The sequence below is a fragment of the Engraulis encrasicolus genome, chromosome 1, assembly GCF_034702125.1.
Source record: "Engraulis encrasicolus isolate BLACKSEA-1 chromosome 1, IST_EnEncr_1.0, whole genome shotgun sequence".
Lineage (NCBI taxonomy): Eukaryota > Metazoa > Chordata > Actinopteri > Clupeiformes > Engraulidae > Engraulis > Engraulis encrasicolus.
In genome coordinates, this window is record NC_085857.1 from 41,814,392 (window position 1) to 41,839,027 (window position 24,636).

Below are 24,636 nucleotides of genomic sequence, written 5' to 3' on the forward strand. Positions count from 1 at the left end.
CCAGTTGTTTTTGAATTGTTTATTCACACTGGTAAGCTCTTGCCCAGTGCTAGTTTGCCCTTTTAATGCCAACAAGCAATAGCACCTCTGTGTCAAAAGAAATGAGTGTTGACTTCTTGACAGATGCATCACTGCAAGAGGTATTAAAAGCAAACCCTGGTTCTTTTTTCAATACGGTGGGTCGTCTGTGCTCTTGTATGTCTTTTGTGCGAGCCTGCCTGCCAAACGACCCCCCTTCAATACGAGAACGCAGAGGGGACACGCGCACAGCTATCCCGTCCCGTGCTGTCGCTGCCAACAAAAGACTGACTGACCTCTACTGATATGGGTTTCAAACTGAGCCCCCCTCTACTGATGCTGAAAAAAAGCTTTGAGTTGTTTAGACAAATCGTCTCATTAAAAATGGATGCCGATATGGGATAGTGGAGACAGTACAAGTCCCCCTTTGGTGATTCAAATACTAAACGCTGTCGTAGGGAGAGATGGTGTCCTCAAAGCACAACCGGTCGATACTGCAAAGACGATACAGCAAACGTTGACACGCACGCACTTACACACTAGCGTAAACGCCAGCAGTGGAGCGGAACATGATACCACTGAATGACAACCGATATCACGTTTCTTGGCTGGCTGTCTCACACAGAACTGAGTTAAGTTGACATTTGTGACACGTGTTAACAATACAAATAAACTATTTCACCCAGCAGCTACTAACAGGACAACAGAGCTGTTGATATAGACTATGTAAGAAGATGTTATCGAAAAATGCTTACAGACTCGTGACAGAAAGGGAGTTTTGTTCTGTCCGGCGGAGCTGTCCGTGGTTCTGAAAGCATGCCTGACCTCCCCCGTGCGGCGTTTCTGATCGATTTACCGGGCAGACCGCTTTGACCAAGAAATTCAACAGTAACCGCTTTCACCAAATGGGGTGTACACTAACACACTACAGCGACTCGCGAGGATCGCCTCTTTATAGTCTTTGATGTCCCCACACTTGTGTACACTGCTACGTCACCGTCTGTGCGACATGACAGACAAGCGGGCCAGTGTAGCCTACGCTACGGCTATTACACGTGAGCAGGGATTTCATTTAGGCTACCGCTACAAGTCAGATTTATAACAAACAAACCAAACACAAGGACAGCTCGTGCCTTTAGAGTGATTTCTGCAATTCACGTCAATGCATCATCTCAGCTACATCTCCGGAATTCAAATGAATCTGCTTTCATAATTCGCCGAAAACGGCTACGGAACGTGAAAACACATCACAGCCAAATACAAATGTGCGTCTTAATTGTGGAGCTATATGGATTATCCGTTTAATTATAATATACACTTGTGGATTGAGCCACAGACATTGGCATTGTTGCCTTTTCACATTCACAACGGCTCAGGAAAATAAATTCAATGCAAGAACAGACTAGAACTAATCTGCTTGGCTGCAACGACCTATCTAACAAGTGTTGAATTGGATGCAAATGGCTAACGTTTACGTCTTTTGTTATAGCCGTGTTGTTAAATACAAATGTCTGAAGCCACCACTGCTCTTGTCTGGAGATGAAGGGAATTACATCGTCGAAGAGAGCGCTCGAACTGTCACGGGAAAAACAATCATACGATTAGCAGCACATACCTCTGTCGCCATGTTGCCATCCGTGCGCGCGGCGAAGAATCTCCAGATTGTCTAAAACCCTTTTAGTGGGACACGCATAGCTTGGGTGCGGGAGGGGTTGGATGATGGTCGGCTGGGTGGAGAATGACGGCTGGCGTGGTGGGGGTGGATGTGTGTGTGTGTGTATGCCTGTGTGTGTCGTGGCGCAGAACGTGAGTTTTTATCCTTAAAGGCTTACGTCCGCATACAAAGGGTGGATTTGTGGGGAGAGCTCTTACATTTTTTTTAACGCGAGGAAATCTTTTCAGATATGTTGCCGTCATTGTGAGGTCAGTTAATAACGAGCTATATGCGCTTGTTCCCCCCATATGTATTGAACACCTGTTCTGGGAGGTGCCCCAATGTATTTTGAATGCCAACAAGTGAAAAAAACGAGGAAATCGTTATAAATGAGCATGATATTTATTTGGTGCAAGGTCACACATGATAGGAAAACCGCACTGCTAAGCATATATTATGATATAATATATTTTAAAATCAATAAATTATGACATTTTTGATTAAAAAAAACAAAAAAAAAACAATAACATGATATGACCGGTGCACTGAGGACTGCAATAATTTACACATAAGCAGTTTGTCTGAAATTGTAAAACTCAAAATTCCCTTACAAAAGAAAAAAAAAACAAACAAACAAATTCATCATCTGGGGAAAAACATTCTGCTGCACAATATTACTCACTTATTTTAAAGTTGTACACAATACAACTGGAACCATTTGTTTAATGACTGATTGGAACTGTTCCATCTACTACTGAAACGTTACACCATGTAACTGTGCCAGAGTTTGGATAAAATGAGCTACCAGTAGTCAGATTGAAGGGAAAAAGTGCAAAAGCATTTGCCCCTAGCCCCAAATGGACTTTTCCCATAACAGCCCACCATTTAATACACAAACCCATAATGAATGGAACCCTTCAGCACATACATGCCCAGTGTGTGGTTTGCCTTCTACAACATCATAAATGAGTGAGTGAACATCACTAATCTTTGGAAAGAGAAACCGGTGGTGGAGGGCTGAAACTCAACTGCAAAAAACCCCCACACATAACCGACTTTATTTTAACACTCCACATCTTTCAACCATGTAACAGAGCAGGGGAAAAATATGCTCGCTTTCACTATAGCAAATAAGGCTAGGCGTGTTTAACATACAAATGTCTTTGACTAACGTGACAACTTGATCTTAGCCCTCCACATTTCAAAACGAGCTGAACTACTACCGGTATATGCTGAAATTCACATCTAGCAAAATGGGGCCCAAGTGTCACGTACTGTACACATGTGTCACTGTAACATTCTGTAGCCATTTATTGCCATAGTATCACTAGTGTCAGGTGCAATCGCAGGGCAATTGGGGCAAAAGCCCCAAATCCAACAGCGCAACATGCCAGTACACAGCAATACTCGTCAGACAGACACACAACTGCTGTGATTGTAAAAGTTCAAAGATTCATGCACAGCTTCTACAGGTAGGTGTTGGTAAAGACAGGACTGTTCAATACCTCAAAAGAAACAAATTTACAGCACACTTGTTTGAATTGTTGCTCATTTACTCCGAGCTAACAACGCGTTTCTAGTGAATCTGATGATGCACTGAGGCGAAACATGTTGTTCGCTGTGATGTTTGACAAGTCCCTACATGCCTCTAAGTTACTAACCCGTCTTTGCATCTGCACTTGTTGTTCTGTATATTTCCTGTGCACTTTGTATCTGCTAATCATGTTGGCTATGATTATGTCCTCTTTTGAAAGTCGCTTTGGTTATAAAGCGTCTGCCAAATGCAATGTAATGTAATGTAATGCCTCGTAATTCTCAGGTCCATGGCACATAAATGCCAAAGCCGGGGGTGGAGGATGGATTCCAAGAACACGGTTAAGTGATCTGGCTTAAGTTAACCTAAAGAAAGTGGTGAACTTGGCAATAGAGAGCCTTCTGGCGTCATTTGGTTAAGAAAATGAGGACCCCAGGCTCTTCTATTAGCTGAATTAGCACTTCCTCCAGGTTAACTTAACCTGGTTTGCTGCTGAACCACCTTCCTGGAATACTACACCCACTAGACAGCTGACATGGAGCCAAACTCTGAATAGCATGTGTGACCCTGACACAGACGCAGGCACTGAAATCAGTCATTCAGGGTCTCTGCCAACTTCCATTCGAATCCATCCGGCGCTCAATTATCATCGTATACCCCAGCCCAGCCCAGCCCAGCCCACGGCATCATCGTCATTATCATCAGTTCAAGAAGACGCTTTTGCACACCTCTGTAGTTGGGCAGGTGCGTAGGATATATTATCCCAGTGTCATTCAAGTGTAAAGAAATCCCGAACACACTGTCCATTCCACCACTGTCCATTCCATTCTCCATTGTTGGTGGAAGGGACAGTGTGCGGGATTTCTTTACACTCGAATCGTCATCATTATCATCATCATCGTCATAGTCCATGGGGGTCCTTTTTGCAGAGCAGAGCAGCGTGTACGGTACAGTACAGTACATTCAAATCCTCATCCAGGGAGGGTGTCAAGAGGCGGGCACCACGGATCCACAAGGAGGTCAAATGGAGGGAATTATAGATGCAGGGAGGGAGAGGGGGAGGGAGAGAAGGATGAGAGGAGGATGCGGAGGAGGAAGGAGGTGGGAGAGACTGCATGTTCCTGTTGTTCATTCCTTCTTGCTCAGGGCCATGTTACATGCAGCGCAGACGAACACTGTCTCTCTCTGGGCCTCTGGTGCTGTGACAGAGAGAGAGAGAGAGAACATCCCAAAATTCAAAATGGCAGTTTCAGAAAAGCACATTTTGCTCTAGTTGTGTTTGTGTACATCATGAATGTAAATTGAATGTAACAGGGTTCCCACTCTAATTCAGATATAAAATGCCATGTTTTCCATGACTTTCCAGACCCCAAAAACAGAATTTCCATGACCACTACCATGAAAAGAAATGACGTTAAACATTTTTAAAAGTGTGAAAACTGTAGATTATCTTCACCCCTAGAGCCACCGCCAGACTTCAGTGGGCTCCTTGCATTCTAGAATGTTGCACATTACACTGCGAAACCAAACCGTCTCTGGTGAAGCGTTGTTGTATAACCAGTAAGAAACAATCAGGGCTCGAAATTAACTTTTTTCCTTTGTGTCCCGCAATGGTCCCGGATTCTACTTTGTATTGTCCCGAATGTAACCAGAAGTGTCCCCATTTTTTTCGCGCCTAAATAAATGGTAAATTATGTCCACGTTCAATTTCATGTGTGACTTATATATTTTTTTGTTTTTTTTTGCAGTGCAACTGTGAATTCAGGTCTTTAAGAAAAAATGAGGGTGTGTTAAATTATGAACATCTGTTCCTTGTATAGAAAAATGCCTTGAGTAACCATGCACATTTCGTTTTTCAAGAATATATGAGCATGGTGATATGAGGAAATCTGCATTCAATGACATTATATTTGTCAAACTGATTGCTTTATGCACCAATATAGCCTACCCATCATGTAGGCTATTGTAGACTCTATTGCAGCCAGCCTGTTACTCTGTTGTAGCCTATTTAGCCTACAGAAAAACAGCTTTCATTTAGTCTACTACATATCAATAACAATTCAGTGTCTGTTTAGCTTTAGTTAAAAAGTGGCAATAGTCTAACCTAGTCTGACTTTGGCCACTGGTTGTGATGGGCATGCCGGTGGAAGATAGCCAGGCCGTGCCCTCCTAGTGATGCAACAGCTTCAGCCAGTCTCGAAGAGATGTGAAAGTCGATGATAATCAGGCTAGGTGGAAGAAGATGCGGTAGGTTCTTGGGCCGCATTAGGAGTATGACAACGCATTGCAAGACGTTTCCTTTCCGCTTTAAATTCACTTGACATTGACATCAAGACAATTTGATAACCTAAAAATAAATGCACAAGAGAAAAAACTATGACCGCACACTTAGGCCTACCTCACTTTCGAGAAAGAGAGGGAGAGAGGCTAGCATGGAGAGGGAGGGGAGGGGGAGAAAGAGAGGGATTGGAGAGAAATGCGCTGGCAATGCTGTAAAATTGAAGCGCGTTCTTCGTGCTTGTAATCAATGAAGTCAAACTATGCGGTGGACGTATTCCCTTTTCAATTAGACCTTGGCTACTAGGCATTTCTGCTTTTACCAGCACAGAAACAATAACACGGATACTTCAACATTAATTAAATAACTGCGTTTGTATGGCAATGTTCAGAATATAGCGCCTTCATTTCCAGCTATATTTGAATGAATCTGCTTGTTCTTGGCTAACAACTACCTCTGTTAGCTTGCTTGCCGTTTCCCTAACTATTTGTTACTGGAAAGCAATTTACAGGCAGTTTCTGATATGTATGAATGAGGGTTAATCTACTTTAGAGCCAGCTCGCGTTTCTGGTGTTTTGGGCAGATAAGCCCGACAGGTGGCCACAGACAACTGCGCATTGTTTGGGGCTGTTGCTTTGCTTACCTGAAATATTAGCAAAACCGAACTCCATTCCTCTCACCGCTTAACCATGTCTACTGCAATATATCCTTGTTGGCTTGCAAAATCAACAATCCAGAGCCCGTTTTCTCTGAGAGCATTTCTAGTTCAGGGTGAAATGGCATAACCAACGGGACAACCTCTCAGCAGCAGTCCGAAGAACAACGCGCTTGCAGTCGCAGCTGCGAAATCTTAATCAACATTCTAGAACACAATGCGGACGTTTATAGGAAAGTTTTCTGTTGCTATTTTCGCTGATGGTTGGTGTTGAGTTAAGCTTAATGTCCCAGTGTGATGGCTTTGCAAATATAATAGCCTACTTTTTGAATCTTTTCATTTATATTTTTGGACGGTCCAGGCATTGTCCCAGAAATGATAACTTTGTGTCCCCACAACATTTTTTATGGTCCCCGGGACGTCGGGACACCGTTAATTTCGAGCGCTGGAAACAATGTTTCATGACTTTCCATGACTGGAAAAACATTTATGAAATTCCATGATATTCAATAAATTCCATGACCCGTGGGAACCCTGATGTAATATAGTGTCAGTATGACTTACCTGTGGCACCCATGCTGGATTTGAGCACCTTGTAGGAGCAGCATCGCGAGCAGAGGATGTTGCCACAATTACTGCAACTTTTCTGCAAAACAAGAAAAAAGGGGGGCAATTCTACAATACACCATAATAAGTGATGGGTTTTAAAGCTACAAGAAGAGGGATTTAGCGGCACCTATAGGTGAAAATCCTCTTTGCAACAATCCAAATATTAATGAGAAAGAATGTAGGTTTTATAAATATAATTTTAAGGTTGAAACATAGTGTTGCTTAAAATAATTTAAATTTTTTAGATTACAAAAGGGATGTGAAAAGGCTTCTGAAGTGGAGAATAGCAGGTAACGACAGCCACTACCCTAAACCCAACTGCACCAAAGCATACAATATTGTGCTACTCAAAACTAAACAAAAATGTTAAAGTAATTAGAACTTACCCGCTTTTTCAAAACCGAAAAGACTGCACTGCAATAAGAGCAATTACCTACAGATGTCAGAGAGAGAGAGAGAGAGAGAGAGAGAGAGAGAGAGAGAGAGAGAGAGAGAGAGAGAGAGAGAGAGAGAGAAGTGTGAGAGAGAGGACATGACAATATCACTTGTATTCCCATTCAATCTAATTCTTTATTTATCACATATTTAAGTATTTTTTGTAAAAGTGGAAGTGAGACCGAATAAATATAGTTTAAAAAGAGGTGAGGAATCGTTTTCATTTGAAAGACCACTTCAAATTTTATTAAGTCCTCCAGGGGCCGTACTATGAACACAAACCAGGACTTCCCCCTTACACTTCACGCCTATATTGAAGGCGGACACCTTTACAACAGACCCCACCTTCGCCAGGTCCCCTGAAAATATAATTATATTGTATTGCAAATGTAATTTCTAACATTACTTTACAAAACATGTAACATTTCATGTGAAACTGAATAACATTAAAATGATATGGGGGGCCGGGTAAGACAGCTGTAAACGTCCCCGAGGCCATGGGTTCCCCACCCATGGTTTAAAAAACAAATGCAATATCAATCCCAGGATGGGATGAGATAATGAACTGATCAGAGGAGAGCAAAGCCGAACCTGCGGGGTGGGTTGGGTAGCGCTTGCGAAGTTTCTCCGTCAGCTTTGAGACTTTGCTGCGGATGGGCTCGTTGCGGCTCAGCAAGCCGTTATCCGATATGGCGTCAAAGTCCTGATGGCCCAACGGGACATCATCGTCATCCTGGTCGAGAGAGAGAGAGAGAGAGAGAGAATGAGAGAGAGCAACCAATTGTACAACTTACTGTACAGTTCTCCGTCTTTGGCGTTACTTGTGCATCTCACTACACACAGGAAATCCATGCAAAGACATACCAACACACAACATAAAAATGCATATCCATTCACAACAATGGAAACGACGACGAGTTATTGCATGCACATTGCACAGCATTTCTCCTACAACAACATGCACAGGTTGGGTTAATAAAAGGGAGTCGAGTTAAGATGTAAATGGTGTGAATGCATCTCAAGGTTCCAATGCAGCATTTCCTTAAAAACTTCCCATGACATACAGCTCATTTGGACAAAGTCAGATGGGCTTTCAAGACTTCACAGAAAAAAAAATCTACCGGTCATAAATCACTTTTCTTACCGGTAACTTTATAACACTTATAACACTATAATACGGACTCCTTGTTAAGCATTAGTTATGCATTTGTTAAGCATTATTCAAACCTTAGATGACCCTTTGTAAAACATTTGTTAACCATTATCTCTTTATTATTTCCCATTACTTAATCATTAACATACACTGTTGATGGTTTTTGATACTGATACATATATGTGAGAGAGTCGGGGAAGGATTGGCAAATGATACAGAAACCATTCATCATTTGCCAATCCTTCTCCGACTCTCTCACACACATGTATCTGTATCAAAAACCATTAACAGTGTATGTTAATGATTCAGTAATGGGAAATAACGAGTAGAAAATGGTTAACAAATGTTTTACGAAGGGTTATCTAAGGTTGGAATAATGCTTAACAAATGCATAACTAATGCTTAACAAGGAGTCGGTACTATAAAGTGTTACCCTTTTACCAGATGCCAAGTCAACCAAGTCAATCAAATACATCAGTTTTTCAGTGAGCTATGGCTGTTTATATAGACAGACAACGTAGGGCATGGTGGTGGCATCAGACGGAGACAGACAAACACTGGTAGGGGGGATGCGATGAGGGGTGGGCGTCCCCCTCACTTACCACTAGTATCAGTGGGGGATCCTGGGGTTGCTTTCGGAACAGGGAGGGAGAATAGCGTAAAAGTATGTTTGGCCCATTCACAGCCTTGGGGGAGCTAACACTTCCAAATAAGCTTACGCTTTACTTCACGACCAGTCTCCATTAATTGGGTGTAGTGTAACATCTTCTAGTAGAGTGAGATCAATCAAGACCATACTTTTCCAGGATCCATGTGACGTCAGGTGAACTACCCTTTAGGAGATCTTAGGTTAGCACAGTGTTTCTCAACCTTTTTTTAGGCGAGGCAACCTTTCAATTCATGAAAATGTTCAAGGCACCCCAAACCAACAAGCCGTAACATGGCATCGCATCCGATGCCACAAAAGCTTAGAAAAGTAACACATTTGGAGACGTCACATAACCTACATTCAAAGTTGCAGCTGACTGGGGCGACCTATATTTACTTTATTGTGCGTAAATGGCAGATGAAAGATTTCACTGACTAGCATTAACTTACCATAATTACATAATTTATTTATCAGCCACGTTTCCGCGGCACCCCTGAGGGGGGCCCGCGGCAACACCCGGGGTGCCCCGGCACCCCTGTTGAGAAACACTGGGTTAGGGGACTTTTAGGGAGAATAAATGGAGTTCCCCTAACGCTGTAGATGGCGGTAGCATACAGCTTATGCAAGACGCCACAACACGCCACAGAAAGAGAAGAAGAAGGGGGCAATGCCCCCTTAGGAGACCAAACTTGAGCACACTCATTTGCATTGGGTAGGCAGCCGGGCTTGGCATCAACTTTTTCACTCACCAGCCACTGTGGCTGGAGGTTTCCCCGTATCACTTTGCCGTTCAGCTATTCCACTAGCCGCAAATTTGATATTGATTTTTTTTCTTCATCATGATACTGTACCTCTAACCTCAGAAGAGCTACTAAAGCCAGAATATCAGTGCATAGCTTTCCACAAGGAAATAAATCAAACAAATAGAAACTGAGTAACTGAGCTTTTCCTTGAACTTGAATACCATCTATTGATACACATGGGGCAAACAACAGAATATAGGCTTCTCAGATACGTCATACCAAGGAATACGCTACCTAAAATTGGCTAGTGAAACTGAACTTACGTATTACCAGCCACATCCAAGTTTTACCAGCATTTGGTCGGTTGGCAGGTGCCAGTGTCAAGCCTTGGTAGGCCGGCTTTGATTGATCTAACTCTAATAGAAGATGTTTGGTTTAACAACACATGTAACAGCATGTAACAGTATGTCCTTCCACTGTACCTTAGGGCTTGGCCTGTGGAGTATAAGTGTGGATACATGAATATCAACTAAGCCAGACACCATAAAATAAAGTGCTACTACTACTTCTATTGTACTACCCCTCCATCAAATTGCAATAGACACAACCAAACCCACAAACATCAGCAGTTACTATGAACGGCTACTATTGATGTTTGTGTGTTAGTGTGATGGCAACCACTGTTAACTGATCACACAGACAACTTGATCTCTCTCTCTCTCTCTCTCTCTCTCTCTATCTCTCTCTCACACACACACACACGCTCACACACTCGCGCACACACACACACACACACACACACACACACACACACACACACACACACACACACACACACACCCTAATAAAACGACTGATGTGTTATCTGTTGTTGGGGGAAAGTGACCCATCACATAAAACGCAGGGCGACTGCCAAGAGAAGTGACAGAATGTGTGTCCTTGTCCCTCGGACACCCAGGGCTGTCCGTCTCCGAGCAACACAGTACAGTTAGGCAAATGGATCACATGACACCCGATCTTTTCATTGTGCAACTTGGACTATGGAAAAAAGGAGGCCAGTTACCAATTTATACGTCATGTTATGAAAAATGGGGTTGATTATCGATACATGACCTACAGTACAGGGCATGGTCAGTAGCATTTCAAACTATAGACCCAAAAATGTAATATCATATCATATACAGTATAATATAATGATATAATATTGTCTATAATATTGGGCTATAGAATAATATTGTAGACTATAGAATCGTATCATAATTACAATGAGGTGTTGATGGTTACATTGCTGGCTTCAGGTCAGCAACAAATAATGTGCAATGATGGCAGAGTAGTGCTACATTGACAACGCCAGATGGCTCTGTAAAATGCTGTATACTACGGATGGCAATCGTCCTGGTGATTTATGGTGTAACGCCACTCCTTCCCACTAGGGGCTGCTACTCACCGGCAGCAGGGCCGTCTGGTGCTCCTTAGGCAGTGAGATGGTAAAGAGAGAGGACTGGAGCGAGGAGGAGGAGGAGGAGGAGGAGGAGGAAAGCAAGGAAGGTTAGCAAGAGTGCCATAGTGACAGAGCAAGCCTGTGGCAAATCTGTGGCTAGTAGTGACAATCATTATTGTGTGCAAAGCAGAGTGGAACCCGAAAAATAAAGAGGAGGAGAAGGCAAGCTGTGTGTGTAGTGTACACGAGTGAAAGACAGAGAGAGACAGACAGACAGACAGACAGAGGATGTGTGTGTGTGTGTGTGTGTGTGTGTGTGTGTGTGTGTGTGTGTGTGTGTGTGTGTGTGTGTGTGTGTGTGTGTGTGTGTGTGTGTGTGTATTTTGTAGTTTAGGACATGCTCATTCACGACCCGTGAGTGGGTTAGGACCTATCTAAAGCAAACTCCAAAATACTAGGCAGTCTTGCTCCATGGCAAAGACATCATTTTCTACATCCATCAAAGTAGTGTTTATTCTCTGAATAACATTTGATTACTGTACTGTGGTTAGAGCATTAAAATGTCAATGTCTATGAGATTGTGAGTGCTGGTTTGGGTACTACCAAAGATTTTCTTAGTTCTAACCCAGTCTCTGGTACTACTACCTCCATGTCATTGTTTGCACAGTACTAAGAACATAAAGATGAATATCCGCACACTGCTTCCGTGTTGCTTTTCTTTCATATTCAAGTGAACACTTTTGAGCCGCTTGGTCTTCATCAGACTAGAATGAAGAGCGATTAGCTCAGTCTGATGAATAGCGATCAGCGCGAAAGCGTTCACTTGAATACAAAAGAAAAGCAGGTAACACTTTATAATAAGTACCCCTTTTTAGGCATTACTTAAGGGTTAGTTAAGCCTTATTTTACCATTAGTTAACCCTTAGTGAATCACGAGTTAATCATTATGTAAGTATTATTTCTCATTTCCTAACTGTTATCTACTACCGTTAGTAAATGGTTAGTGTGTGCTGATGTAACGGTTCGCTAAGCAAAGTTAAACCTTAGTTCATCCTTATTTTTAACATTAATTAACCCTTAGTGAATCACGAGTAAGTCGTTATGTATGTGTTATTTCTCATTTCTTAACCATTAACTAATACCGTTAGTAAATGGTTAGTGTGTGCTGATGTAACTACTCGCTAAACAAAATTAAGCATTAGTTAACCCTTAGTGAATCACGAGTCAGTCATTATGTATTTCTGTGAAATTATTAAGTACTGTTAATTAATCATTCGTCTATGGTGATTGAACTTTCTGATAAGCATTAGTAAACCATCATTAAAATGTCTGATAACCCACCTTTATTTATGAAAAAAACATTATCTCTTTGTTGTCTCCTACCACCTAACCATTAACAAGTTACTATTAGGCATGTATGGTAACGGTTTGTAAACTCTTGCTTTAGCATCAGTGAAGTCTTATTTAACCCTTTTGTAATGGTTAGTGTGTGATGACTGGTAGCATGGCAAACAGTAGGCCTAGGCCTAAGTTGAGGCTCATGTGACTGCCCCTCATGGATGTTTCTGGACGTTAACAAATGACTTGTTAAGCGTTGCTTATGCATTATCAAGGAATTACGATCCATTACTTATGTATATCTGGGGAACTGATCTAAAGTGAAAACCTTTCCATGCTTTCCAAAAACGTTAACAAATGACTAAGCATTGCTTATGCATTATCAAGGAGTTAAAACTCATTAAGTAAGTATATCTGGGGAACTGATCTAAAGTGAAAACCTGTTATGGCTTTACAACACATTAACGAATGACTTGATAAGCATTGCTTATGCATTACCAAGAAGTTTCAACGCATTACTAACGCATATCTGGGGAACCTTTTAAGTGAAAACATTTCCATGCTTTCCGAAACACTAACAAAGGACTTGGTAAGCATTGCTTATGCATTATCAAGGATTTATAACCCATCACTTAGCTATATCTGGGGAACTGTTCTAAAGTGAAAACCTTTCCATGCTTTCCGAAACGTTAACAAATGACTTGATAAGCATTGCGTAAGCATTATCGAAAAGTTTCAACGCATTAATAACGCATATCTGGGGAACTTTTTCTGTGAAAATCTTTCCATTCTTTCCAAAACATTAACAAATGACTTGATAAACGTTGCTTATGCATTATCAAGGAATTATAACCCATTACTTAAGTATATCTGGGGAACTGATCTAAAGTGAACACATTTCCATGCTTTCCAAAACGTTAACAAATGACTTGATAAGCATTGCTTATGCATTATCGAGAAGTTTCAACGCATTACTAACGCATATCTGGGGAACTTTTTCAGTGAAAATCTTTCCATGCTATCCAAAACATTAACAAATGACTTGGTAAGCATTGCTTATGCATTATCAAGGATTTATAACCCATCACTTAGCTATATCTGGGGAACTGTTCTAAAGTGAAAACCTTTCCATGCTTTCCGAAACGTTAACAAATGACTTGATAAGCATTGCATAAGCATTATCAAGAAGTTTCAACGCATCAATAACGCATATTTGGGGAACTTTTTCTGTGAAAATCTTTCCATGCTATCCAAAACATTAACAAATGACTTCATAAGCGTTGCTTATGCTTTTATCAAGGATTTAAAACCCATTAGGCCTACTTAAGTAGGCCTATATCTGGGGAACTTCTCTGAAGTGAAAACCTTTCCATGCTTTCCAAAACATTAACAAATGACTTGATAAGCATTGCTTATGCATTATCAAGGAGTTACAACTCATTATTTAAGTATATCTGGGGAACTGATCTAAAGTGAAAACCTTTCCATGCTTTACAAAACGTTAACAAATGATTTGTTAGGCATTGCTTATGCATTACCAAGAAGTTACAACTCACTACTTGCGCATATCTGGGGAACTTTTGAAGTGAAAACCTTTCCATGCTTTCCAAAACGTTAACAAATGACTTGTTAAGCATTGCTTATGCATTATCAAGGAGTTACAACTCATTACTTAAGTATATCTGGGGAACTGATCTAAAGTGAAAACCTTTCCATGCTTTACAAAACGTTAACAAATGATTTGTTAGGCATTGCTTACGCATTAACAAGAAGTTACAACTCACTACTTCTGCATATCTGGGGAACTTTTAAAGTGAAAACCTTTCCATGCTTAACTTTGCTTAGCGAACCGTTATATCAGCACACACTAACCATTTACTAACGGTAGTAGATAATAGTTAGGAAATGAGAAATAATACTTACATAATGATTAACTCGTGATTCACTAAGGGTTAACTAATGGTAAAATAAGGCTTAACTAACCCTTAAGTAATGCCTAAAAAGGGGTACTTATTATAAAGTGTTACCGAAAAGCAACACGGGAGCAGTGTGCAGACATTCATCTTTATGTTTATAGTTTTGACTTTGTTGTCCTGCACATCCTGCGTCTTGGATTTGCGCTCCACCACTTTACTTGATTGTTTGCACAGTAGAAATGAGTAGAAAGTCAAAGGAGAGAGAGAAAGAGAACACAGTCGGTGCATTCCAATATGAACACTCCCGTCATCCGCTTGTGCTTTTGACCTCGACCTGCCTCCATGGAGAAAACAATAAAGTTTCCCAGCTGTCAGCCTAGTCACACAACTTTTGGGGGACTGTTCATTCATCATCCCAATTGCAAATGAGAAAATTAAATTAGAATTGTGCTTTTGCAATATATTGAATACATTTTCTGTCATCAGTGACATAATTATGAGGTCACAAGCAGGCAAGTGAGCAAGGGAGGACGGAGGTCCGCATATTGGAATGCACAGAGGTGACGGAGGTGGTTAGTACCTCAATAGCATCTTTAAATTCGTCATCAGGCTCCGCCTCCTCTGCCTCCTCGATGCTGCCTGGAGAGAGATCCTAAAACACACGTTTTCCTTTTAAAAAGTTAAAACTTTTGAAATGTGACGCAACACTATGCAGATAATTCATTCGCTCGCTTTCCGATGAACGCCTCATGCCGAAATCAGTCAAAGTGTTTTAAGTCGTGTTATGCGCATTTTATCTGCAAAGAAGATGAGTGTTCAAGGCTCATTCATCACTTTGTAAAGTCAGTAGGTGGTTCAATGACGCAGTGTTGTAGACTAGCGAGCTAAACCGGGGCGTCTAGATTTCTAGGCTAGCAGTGATGGGTTACGTTAGCGAACTGTCGTGGATAACGTTAAATGCCATCCTTTTCTATGCGACATCTGAGCGGTCACCACTTGAAAACAATCGTCTACCTCCGCCAGTTAAACTCGGCCCGTGTCAGACCGACAACATTTAAGGTATAAAAGTCTGGTACTGCAGCCAGTAATTCAGAGGAAAAATAAAGTATAAATAACATTAAAGCATTACACTGGAAAAATTGTCCCACTTTTACACAGACACAAGTTGAAATTGCATCCATTGAAATAGGACTAAGTGCATATCCTACAGCAGGTACTTAACGAAAAGTCGTTTTGCACTCCTGGATTTAATTGGCAGGATGATATCAGGGAAGACCACGAGGATGAAAAGCAGTCAAAAGAGAAAATAAACCTCAAGAAACAACCAAAAAAAAGAATTGCGAGTAGTATGTGAAGACTTTACAGAGTGTAGCTGCCTGACCTCCAGGCTGGTGGGAGTTGGGGTCTGCTCGGTTAAGGAAGTGTGCTCAGCGTCCCTCATCTCCCCCTCCTTCTCTGCAGACAAGTCCTGACCAGGGCTCAGCAACGTCTTTAGGTCCAGCAGCACTATGGGGAAAGGACACAAGGAATCCTCCTTAGAACGGCATCATCCGTTTGCAAAAAAGATATATTGCTACATTTGATATTTATAGCGAATTTGAGGCTGATTCAAGGATCTTGGTTTTTAAATATATTAAGAATTGAAATATTATAACGTTGGCAGATGTGTTACTATACAGTGTACGTCTATATTTATGACTAATATAAATAATGAATCCATCTGTTTTTCAGCATGCCAGCACACATAATGAAAAACAATCATGTAAACTATGAAAGAGAAGTTGAAGAGTGGAGGGGAGTGCGTACCTCTGCGGAATTCCCTGTTCCAGAGGAAGAGGGCGCTGTTGACCAGAGCTAACACCCAGCCCACTGGAGCCACGTACAGCAGGCACACCACCAGCATCAGACCCCCGTAAAACCTGAGCACCATGAGAAATGCATTCCTTAGGCACATGCTGTCATGGCCACCTTTATCGTCTGTGTGTGCTGAGCTGGTATTGTTACTGTGTGCATTGTGTGTGTTGTTGTTTGTGTGCGTGTGCGTGTGCATGTGCATGTGCGTGTGTGTGTGTATCCTTGTTACTATACATCAAAATTGAGTAGGGCACCTTATGGCATGTGTGGTAATGTGTGATTAGAAGTCATCGATGGGTTAAATTGGACACCTTAATGTATACATGTGTAGTATATGTGTGTGTGTTTGTGTGTGTATGTGCTGCACATCTTCCACTCACATGGAGGAGACGGAGTGGCTCTCCCAGTACAGCACCTTGTAGACGGCCTCCGCTGACACACACGCCTGGTTCAACATCTCCTCCAGCTTCTTCAGCCTACACCAAACACAACAGACGCACACAACACACACTTTTAACCCATTTTAGCCTGGAGACTCGTATATGTTGTTTGACCTTTGGTGCCTGGAGACATATATTCGCTGCATTCAGGCTCTTGAGATTTTAGCTTTTTAAATAAAAATGTGGGTATGTTTCAGCTGAATGAATGAACACATTCTAATGCAAGATGAGGGTCTTAAGCCCGATTCGGACGGGACTGTTGGCTACCTATGGACCCCTAGTGATTCGGAATAATTACGGAGAATGTCTGAGTTCTTAGTCCTGTGCAAATGCGCCATGTCTGTAATATGTGAGGCAATAATTCCGCCACGAATTACCTACTGTATTAAGGCGAAACACACACGTCCTGGGGTAATTTCATGCCCCATGTCCTTATGCACACCGTTGCACCCCCTTGTAATGTCTGAGAATTGAGTGAATAACACATGTTTGCTGTTCCCATCCGAATGCGCCACGAAAAATCACAGAGGTCCAGGGGTAATTGCGAATTACCAGAGGTCCATAGGTAATATTTAGGGATGTCCTGATCCGATCACGTGATCGGAAATTTTCCCCGACAGCCCCGATCATGTGGTGTCTGTCAGACTCTATCGGAATCGGGTGTTACCTCCCCGATCAGGACTCGGATAAATATCTGAACACACTTTCATAATTAAAAATAAATAAATAACATGTTATACTGTATTATATAGCAGTGAGGTGGCACAGAGTGCAAAACCTCTTGGCTTCACATAGAAACATCCGCAGAAGCAACATGACATTGCCAACTGAAAGGCATTGTACAACACTGTAATGCACATCGGCTGATGACACTTCAAGTGCAGGTCCGTCAGCACTTCTCTCCCTCTCTCTCTATATATATATATTTTTTTTTAAATATTATAAAAGTATTGGATCGGGGCTCGGTATCGGCAGATACACAAAATCAATGACTCGGACTCGGACTTGTGGGCAAAAAATGCTGATCAGGACATCCCTATTTATCCCGTGCGAATCAGGCTTTAGGGTTTAAATGCAATCATGTTTCAGTTTTTTATGTGTATCAGAGGCTAAGATACTTAGGTTTTTATAGGCTGAGGGCAACTTTCCCAACAAGGGCTTGGTCATTCAGCAGGTGTTTTTTGCAGGTGCTTTAAGCATCGATGGGTTAAATAACACTGAATATATGCTGTGTATGCCATCGGTGGATGGGCAAGGGTTAATGAGTAACACTTAAGAATGGGTATTTTAAAAGTTTATTCTGATAAATCATTTGTTCATCACAAATTCATCCACTTAATTTAAGATTTACGTTCAGCATCATGTTCGAAATAGTTCAGCAGTAGTGTGGATAAAAATGACATCCTTCTTTGTAAAGATACATATTTAGGTCAAAGGCAATTAGTCAGTTGAAGGGTGTAAGGCAGGGGTGGGGAACCTATATCTCGAGGGCCGTTTACAGCCCTTGAGGCAGTCTTATCTGGCCCCTGATATCATTTTTATGTAATGCAGCTTCACGTGAAATATGACATGTTTTGTAAAGGAATCTTAGAGGGGTCATTTCACATGAAATCAGACACTTTGGGACCCGACCGGCACAGATCTCAATCATACTTGCTGTGCCTTTTTAGTTGCAAGGTAGCACCCCAGAACTGCATTTGTGTGAATCTGGTACCAATATTAAGGGAGAAACAGACTAGAAAAGATTTACATACGAGGGTAGGACACCATACAATCAGCCTTGATTATCCGTGCAAGTCACAAAAAGATGTCTGTGGTGTTGTTTGAAAGCTCTTTTCTGGCTCTACAGATTACACAAACAGCATGGAATACAACAACCCTCAGAATATGAATTATGATAAATTGAAAAATGAAAAATTGAATATAAAAAAACGTATATTTTTAAATGGCCGGTTTCTTGTCTAAACATAGCCTGTAAGGTCATAAACAACACCTGAAAATGGGTGGTGTTTGGTTCTTTGGTTCTAAGACCTTGCTAAAGTTATGTTAATTTGCCTCTGCCAATAACTAAAATGTTTACTTTGCACCATATCTGCCTGTGCTAATAGATAATATTATCATTCCACACGCACGATCCCTTGGCCTCCAGTAAGTGTTCTTCTCATCGGATCAGGTATTGAATCTGAAGAGGTAAAGTTATATCCATTTACTTCTGCTAATGTGGCTAATATGTCATCTTTGCATACTCACAGGTCCTTGGTTCCCAGCATGCCCAGTAATGTTTAGTTATGTCATGTGCCTTGGTCTAAAATGCTGCCAAACGATTCGATTATTAAGAATGCCCCACGATACGATTCAATTTGATTTTTTTCTTCTATTATGTTATTGAGCAGGGGCCAGTGATTTGATTTTAGATACTTAAGAATGCCCCACGATACGGTACGATACGATTCAATCATCGGCCGTAGGATCGATGCATCAATACATATCGATTATTATTTACACCCCTACTACTATAGATATAACCAATTGGCTACATGGCTAATGTCATCTCTGTACACTCACAGGCCCCTGACTTCCAGCATAGCAAAAAAGAAGGTTTAATCGTGCAGTGTACACTAAACTACTCTAAAGTGGTAAAGTTCTAGCCATCTGCCTCTGCTAATGACATCACCTCCAATCTACACTCCTCATGTCGCGACCTCATGTTGAGATGAGTCGGCATACAAGATCCCTCCCTTGCAGCCTTAAGATTTGATAACGTCTTTCAGACAAGTAGAACTACACAGTCTTTCTGCACTAGTAGGTCTAGTTCTGATGGTGTGAAATTATTAAGTGGGCTTGCCTAGGCAAGTTTAGTAATATTATTTCTGTGTGTGTGTGTGTGTGTGTGTGTGTGTGTGTGTGTGTGTGTGTGTGTGTGTGTGTGTGTGTGTGTGTGTGTGTGTGCGCGCGCGCACGTGAACCCCATTGGCAGCCTCCAGGGCTAGTATGTAGTATGGGAATGTGGTGGCAATGTGTATGTGCATTTGAAAGCACTTTGAGTCCATTGTATAGTTGTGATATTCTGCTATATACATACGTTCACATTGTTTGTAAACACCATGTTGTGAGGAGGGGCAAGACACTGGCAGCCTATCACGTGAGCTAATTTTTTGACCGACAGCGGTTTCCAACAATCAGAGGTTGAGTTGTGCGCAGCTACTTTTGCGCAGTCAGGTTAAAACAAAAATGTAGAACCCATGTATAGATTCATGTTGTTGTTGTTGTTGCTGTTGTTGTTGTTGTTGTTGTTGTTTACTCACAGGCCCTTGACCTCCAGCATGGCCTCCTGCTTGGTGAGGTGGACGGTCTGCAGGTCTCTGCGCTGGACGGCGTGGTGCCTCTTCCTCTGGCGCTCCGTGTCGCTGGTGGCGAGCTGGCAGCGGTCGCCGATGTAGCCCAGCGCCGCCGGGGTGGACACACCCAGCAGACACAGGGAGAACCATGCCGCTACGGGGAGGGAGGGGGGAGAGAGAGAGAGAGAGAGAGAGAGAGAGAGAGAGAGAAAGAAAGAGAGAAAGAAAGAAAGAAAGAAAGAAAGAAAGAAAGAAAGAAAGAGAGAGAGAGAGAGAGAGAAAGACTTTTCAACTCATTTCTCTTTCGCTATTACTCTATTAGACACAGTGAGAGCCAGGCCACTGGAGAAAACTGCATACAAACTTTTAAACTTTTAAACTCTCTCCATGTTGTTTAAAAGGGTTTTGGAAATACAATGACTTGAACTCTATGAATCCGATTAAGCACTTGATTCCCTTTCTATTCGGATTAGGAGAGTACAGGTAAACTCAGCAATTGAAGTGTGCAAGCAGGTGTTGCCAAAATGAGGACCTCACCTTCACTAAGGCTTAGAAAGAGGACATTCAGCATGACACAGCAGAGCAAGGAGAAGACGGGCATCTTCCAACTGTACGGAGGGAGAGAGAGAGAGAGAGAGAGAGAGAGAGAGGGAGAGAGAGAGAGAGAGAAGACAGAAAGAGAGTAAATACATGCAGGGTGGGGGTGTGGGTCGAGAGACGGGTACAGGAGAAACAGAATTAACCAAATATTTCAATTAAAGAATTTCATGCTTCTTCTTTCCCTGTGGAGGGTCCATAGGTACGGAAGCTAAATGAAAAACAACGTCAAAAATCTTACCAGATTCGTTGCAATAACGTAACTATTAATGGTGGCTAGACATAAGTCATAGTATTCAGTGAAACTGAGATGAGACAGCTTTTAAAATAGTGTTTAGTTCGATGGAGATGAAACATTACATTACATTACACTTATGCCTCTTTTCCACTCCTGGTTTTCTGGTAGGCCTCAAAAAGTTGTGACTCGGCCGCCATTTTTTGCTTTTCAATAGACACGACACAGCTCAATCGTAGAGCAAAAAGTGGTGGCCAGTCGTGCTGTGTCCAGCTGTAGGCCTCCCAGCATTAGCTGACACTTTTATCGAAAGTGACTTACAGTTATTTACAGGGTATTGGTTACAGCAAGGTGGGGTTAGGTGTCTTGCTCAAGAGCACCTCAGACATGAATGGAGGTGTAGGGAGAGGTAAAGGTGGGATTCGAACCTGCAACCCTCAGAACTGAAGACCATCTCCCTAACCATTAGGCCGTGGCTGCCCCAAAAACGTACCCTGTGTCTCAATCCACGCACTTGTGCACTTCGGGCACTATATTTCAATGCCTAGGGCGCTCACACTGAAATTTCGGTGGAGCCAGTGCATTGCACAGCGCCCCTAACAATGGCATGATCCCCTAACAATGGCAGAAAAACGCAGTGCTTGAATGATGGACACTGCACGCACTAAACAGCCATGTTGACGATGAAACGGAGGGAACGTGGCGTTCAGTTCAGTAGAATAGTTTGGTCAACAGTCTCCTAATTCTGTAAGTAATGTTGCTGAGACACCAACCTTTTCATGCAAACCTAAGTATTGTATGTGTGATTGTTGCCCTTTGGAGTGAAGGAAATGTAAATACAAGCACCAGACGTGCATTATAATCATTGTAAACAGAAGCCAACCAATATTTTGGCGAGCTAATGCCATGCTCAGCCGTCACTTTCAGTGAGTGCACAGTGCATAGTGCTCAAATTTTTCCACGACACTATGCACTGAAGACCTCCGTGCACTGTGTGCACTGACTGTCAGTGCACTGATACAAATGCGTGGATTGAGACAAAGGCATAGTTTTATTGGCTCACCCCAGCAGGTAGCGGCCCATCTCCACACAGTCCTTCATGGGCTCCAGGTAGATGGCGATCCTCTTGTAGGAGATCACCATGTTGAGCAGGTCGAAGGTGATGGGCCGGGGGCAGCCGAGCTCGGAGCCGTCTGTGCTGGTGGTGAGCTCTTTGGAGGGGAACTGGTGGGCCGCCTCGCCCCGCTCCCCGTGGCCATGCGGGGAGTCCGGTGCACCCCCTGACACAGTCGACGACATCCTGCGTAGGCTACAGTAAAAAAGGGAACACATTAGAAAGATATAGAGAAATGGAGTATGTCAGTTATGTTACAGTTACTATTATCATTGTGTGTTTGCCCTTTTCAAGAGGTCTGTTTTTTTTTACTTGTACTTTTTGTATAATTTGATGTGGGCCATGCACCTGTGTCTGATGTAAATAAAGAATTGAAGTGGACATACAGCCTACTCACACACAGTGATGGGAAGCTATATTTTTGTTCATGAATTAGAATAGGTGAAAAAGTAATTTGCCCAACACTGCCCAGTGCCCACTCTCATTATTGTCTGTAAAGTTATATCTGACTAGAACACTGCAATGAACATTTTTCATGTTCACTTCATATGCACCCACTTGAGAACCGTGACAGCTTCCAAAAGAGTCTTTATCATATGACAGCCTCTGAAACAGTCGTTACATGTAGGCCTATAGTTGCATCACTGATCACATCTCCAGCATCAGATTAATAACGAAAGAAGTGGTTGGGTAACACCAGACCACAATGTTGTCAGCATCAACTCAGTTCCTGTTTGCAATCTGAAACATGCTTCGTTCAGCTATGTTGATTATTAAAATGTTGCCTTTGGAAAGCGCTTAGAATTTCCTCCACAATCATTTGCAAACACTTCATCTGGCATCGTGACTCATACTTCGTCGCCTTGATAAATCCATCTGCAAAATCTCACGCTGGTTTTACATAATTTGGCTTTGGAGTATTTGTAAGCTGTCATTTGCTAATGTTTTTTTTCTATCGACAGCTAGCTACCGTCATGCTGCGGAAGATCTCAATAACAATATTAACGACAGCCTGCGTTATCAATTGTAGGGGTGATTTAATGCAACTCACCGGTTTTATGAAGTAGTCCACTCCTCGTGTAACAAAAATAAGTAGTTGACGTGCCTAATACTTGCACTACAGCGTTGTATTATCTTGATAAATAAAAGCGTTCCTCTTCAACTCGTCTTCCTGAATTCACATCCTGCTGGTGTCCAGGATTACGTGTACATTTCCGAGTGATGAGGATTTAGAGCTAGGGCAGGCCAGAAACGATTGCCGAACGAGTCGATGGGGACTGCTCTCTTATGATAGAAGCTCAGTCTGGTTTGAGACATGATTGAGAATGATGACGAGTAATGGGCTGATGGCTTTATACAACCTGACTTGAACCAATGGCTATAATCCTATTAGTCAACTGAGAGTCGTGAAGAAGTCGTAAGAATTGTATTGTTTAGGCGACAATTAATTCAGCACTGGCCTAGCCTAGGCCAGGCGCTCATTGATGATGCTGGGTTCTTCAGTAGCCTAACCTGCAAGCATGTTAAAGACAATATCTTTCATAACTACTATAATCAGGAAATGCATAGTTTGTATCTTTAGGCCAAGACAGTGACATTGACGTTAGAGATAAATGGCCTGTTTGAGCTTCAACTGTGGAGCGTTTACTGTATCAACTTCACAATATAGTAAACTTCCATCTGTTGAAGTTGATCATCATAAAAAACAAGATCACATGATGGAAAAGGTAACCTATGACAGACCATCCTGGGCCCACAGCCAACCTCACAATCTAACCACATGACCCACAGATACAAAGAATTGAAACAAAAGAAAACCCACAACAGAGGAAAAAAGGAGAACAGCAAAGCATGTGAGATAATTGCATAGTCCATGAATCACAAGTAAGCCTGAAACATCCCTCCCACTCCCCTTCCTGCATTAGAAGGCTTATTGATGAAAAGTTTGCACATGATGCATCTGAGATAGGGCATAGGGCAGTCATGCAGGCTATAAGCGGTTACGGCGTCAGACTTGTAGCCCAAAGGTTTTCCCGTTTTTGGCGATTTTGTTAAAGCCTGGGTCCCCATTGAAAACAGTGGTGGAACCTCCATGAACCAAGGTTCCGCCACTCTAGAGATTAGAGTGTAGGAGGCTTTTTCGGTCATAAAACATCAACACTTTCACCTAGAAGTTTAGTTGACGCGTTGTTAGCGAGCTCTATGGGATGTCTCCAAATTGTCAAAGTTTCATCTCCCAACTCCCAATACTTTTTAAATGGCAGGTTTGTAAAAAAAACAGGCCTGGGTCTATGGGGAATCCCAGTCTTTCCAAAAATGCATTTTTCAAGAGATCAGCGCATGTCCCACACGGAGGTCCATTTGTGCCTGAACCCTTTAACCTATAAACTTCATTCAAAGACTGTTAGAGAGATCACAAGCATGACTCCGATCTGTGAAAAGGACATGTGCCAACTCCTTTTAGTTTTTTTACAACGATGTTGTAAAGACAAAAAACTCATTCTCATTCTATCCCCTGTTTAAGGCTCAATACTAACTGTCAGTTAGTATCAGAACAGGTGCTCCCACTGAAGGGTTCCATCTTAACTGCCACTGTCTCAAGATTCTATTCTTAACGAGCAGGTGCGAGCAGCCA

General features: G+C 42.1%; 2 protein-coding genes across 8 annotated transcripts in view; both read right to left on the minus strand.

Annotated features, from left to right (window-relative positions):
* golga7ba (golgin A7 family, member Ba) overlaps positions 1-1,758 on the minus strand; it is a 14,486-nt gene extending 12,728 nt beyond the window's left edge. The window contains exon 1 of one of the 2 annotated variants that reach the window (XM_063223538.1): positions 1,634-1,758. In XM_063223538.1, the coding sequence (XP_063079608.1) occupies positions 1,634-1,645 (12 nt within the window). In that variant the 5' untranslated portion in view covers positions 1,646-1,758. Of the gene's footprint in view, positions 1-773; positions 913-1,633 lie in introns of those variants that run through there. The other variant, XM_063223458.1, reaches the window with a different exon arrangement.
* Positions 1,759-2,055: 297 nt separating this feature from the next.
* On the minus strand, positions 2,056-23,185 carry zfyve27 (zinc finger, FYVE domain containing 27). Of its 6 annotated transcripts, XM_063202459.1 has the most exons (13): positions 23,053-23,185; positions 21,951-22,196; positions 20,593-20,663; positions 20,023-20,209; positions 16,658-16,753; positions 16,230-16,342; positions 15,805-15,929; positions 15,004-15,075; positions 11,176-11,229; positions 7,775-7,916; positions 7,135-7,181; positions 6,704-6,785; positions 2,056-4,405 (listed from the first exon to the last, which is right to left on the minus strand). In XM_063202459.1, exons 2-13 carry the CDS (start codon positions 22,184-22,186, stop codon positions 4,335-4,337), a joined length of 1,296 nt encoding a protein of 431 aa, XP_063058529.1. In that variant the 5' UTR covers positions 22,187-22,196; positions 23,053-23,185; the 3' UTR covers positions 2,056-4,334. The 6 variants fall into 6 exon arrangements, with proteins under 6 accessions (XP_063058529.1, XP_063058542.1, XP_063058535.1 ...); XM_063202472.1 differs by lacking the exon at positions 11,176-11,229; XM_063202465.1 differs by lacking the exon at positions 11,176-11,229 and having other exon boundaries at positions 15,787-15,929.
* Positions 23,186-24,636: the final 1,451 nt, after the last annotated feature.